This window comes from Haliaeetus leucocephalus, unplaced genomic scaffold (assembly GCF_000737465.1).
Source record: "Haliaeetus leucocephalus isolate CR32 unplaced genomic scaffold, Haliaeetus_leucocephalus-4.0 Scaffold741, whole genome shotgun sequence".
Lineage (NCBI taxonomy): Eukaryota > Metazoa > Chordata > Aves > Accipitriformes > Accipitridae > Haliaeetus > Haliaeetus leucocephalus.
This window is the reverse complement of record NW_010973177.1, coordinates 6,002,063-6,003,910: the sequence shown is the minus strand read 5'-3', so window position 1 is coordinate 6,003,910 and position 1,848 is coordinate 6,002,063. Positions and strand designations below refer to the sequence as shown.

The window sequence follows — 1,848 nt, the reverse complement described above, 5'->3', positions numbered from 1 at the left end:
CCCCCCCCCCACCATGGGCTGAGCCCCGTCTCGCCCCGCAGCTCATCACACCTCACGCCATCCGGGTGCAGACCCCTCCGCGGCACATCCCCGGCGTGGTGGAGGTGACGCTCTCCTACAAGTCCAAGCAGTTCTGCAAGGGTGCCCCCGGACGCTTCGTCTACACCGGTGAGGGGTGCAGACCCCCGGGAAGGGCGCACAGACCCCCAGGACGGTACCCAAGGGATCTCTGTGCCCGCTGCCCAGCCCTGGGGCTGCTACCAGCCCCTGGGGACAGCCCTGCCCTGCCCCGGGACCCCCCCCATGGGTGGCTCTGCTGCAGGGTTAGGGTGAGGGGATGGGCAGGGTGCGAGGGGACGGGTGTAGGGCAAGGGTTTGGGGCAGGACAGGGTTGGGTTATGGGGCAGGGGGTAGAGTTAGGGGCAGGGTAGTGTTGTGACTGGGGGGGGGGAACCTGCTGGTGGGGACAGGGTTGGGGGTAGGATTGGGGTGATGGAGTGAGGGTTATTGCAAACCACTACTGAAAACCCCGGGCAGCAAGCCCGGGGGCCCTGCACATGTGTACGGCATGAGCAGGGCCACGGACACGTGTGCGGCACGAGTGGGGCAGCGTGCACACGTGTGCGGCGTGAGTGGGGCCATGCACATGTGTGTGGCATGAGCGGGGCCATGCACACGTGGGGTGTGAGCAGGGCAGCGTGCACGGTGCGGTGGAGAATCGGTCCCACTGTGGTGGCCGTGTGCCGTGTGCCGTGTGCCGTGGCCTGTTGCCGCTGGCTCGGGCAGTCTGTCCTCACACCAGCTCCGTCCCGTGCTGCAGGTTGCCCTGGCTCCTGCCCTGCTCCAGCACCGTTCTGTGCCCCCGGGACCCCCGGCAGTGGGGCTGGCAGCTGGGGCTGTCGGACAGGGGGTTGGGAGAGGAAGGGGTGCAGGGGCTGTTGGCACAGGTGGGGGACAGGGGGGACAGCTGGGGTGTCCCTGCAGGAAGTGGGGTTCCCCCCCTGCTACACCCCAGCTCAACCCTTCACCTCACGGTCTGTGCCTCAGTTTCCCCATGGGGCCGGGCCGGGGGAGGACAGGGGGGCCCTGTGCGCAGCAGCCGCTGAGCCCCTCTCTCTCGGCAGCGCTGAACGAGCCCACCATCGACTATGGGTTCCAGCGGCTGCAGAAGGTCATCCCCCGGCACCCCGGGGACCCCGAGCGCCTGCCCAAGGTAGGGACCCCCCCGCCTGGGGTTTGGCGGGGATGCCGTGCTCTGCTGTGCTCGGTGACACCCACGGGTGCAGGGAGGGACACGCCATCACCCATGGGTGCTGGGCACCGCCTCGCCTCGACCCAGGGGTCTTCCCTGGCAGTGCCAGAGGACTAAGGGACAGGGAGGGGGATGCAGAGCCCTTGTGCCCCTCCCGACGGCACTGGGTGCAGCCTGCGGGCTGGCCAGGGTCCCTAACCTCCAGATCCCGCTGTGTGTGGGGGTCCCTGTGTGTGGGGGTCTGTGCTGTTTGCCCCCCACCCCGGCAGAGCCTGGGGAAGGGTGGGCCATGGGGGGGCCACGGGGGGACAAAATGGGCCCCCGCCCTGTGGGTCCGCTGTGGCAGCGCTGGGCTGGGGCTTTGGGCATTGCACGGCAGCTCGGGGACGTGCCAACGTGGGGACATGTCACTGGTGTGGGGACATGGAGAGGTGGCGGGGCAGGGTGCCTGCATGTCCCCCATGTGCAGATGGGGCTGGGGTGGGGGTGCGGGTCCCCCCTGAGCCCCATCCCGCTCCCTGCCCAGGAGGTCCTGCTGAAGCGGGCAGCCGACCTGGTGGAGGCTCTCTACGGGATGCCGCACAGCAACCAGGTAC

The 1,848-nt window shown here is 69.3% G+C and overlaps 1 protein-coding gene across 1 annotated transcript in view; it reads left to right on the top strand.

Annotated features, from left to right (window-relative positions):
- LOC104840102 (transcription factor COE1-like) overlaps positions 1-1,848 on the top strand; it is a 17,580-nt gene that overhangs the window by 13,869 nt on the left and 1,863 nt on the right. The window contains exons 10-12 of the mRNA XM_010580819.1: positions 42-168; positions 1,125-1,213; positions 1,779-1,844. Coding sequence (XP_010579121.1) covers positions 42-168; positions 1,125-1,213; positions 1,779-1,844 — 282 coding nt within the window. The remainder of the gene's footprint in view (positions 1-41; positions 169-1,124; positions 1,214-1,778; positions 1,845-1,848) is intronic.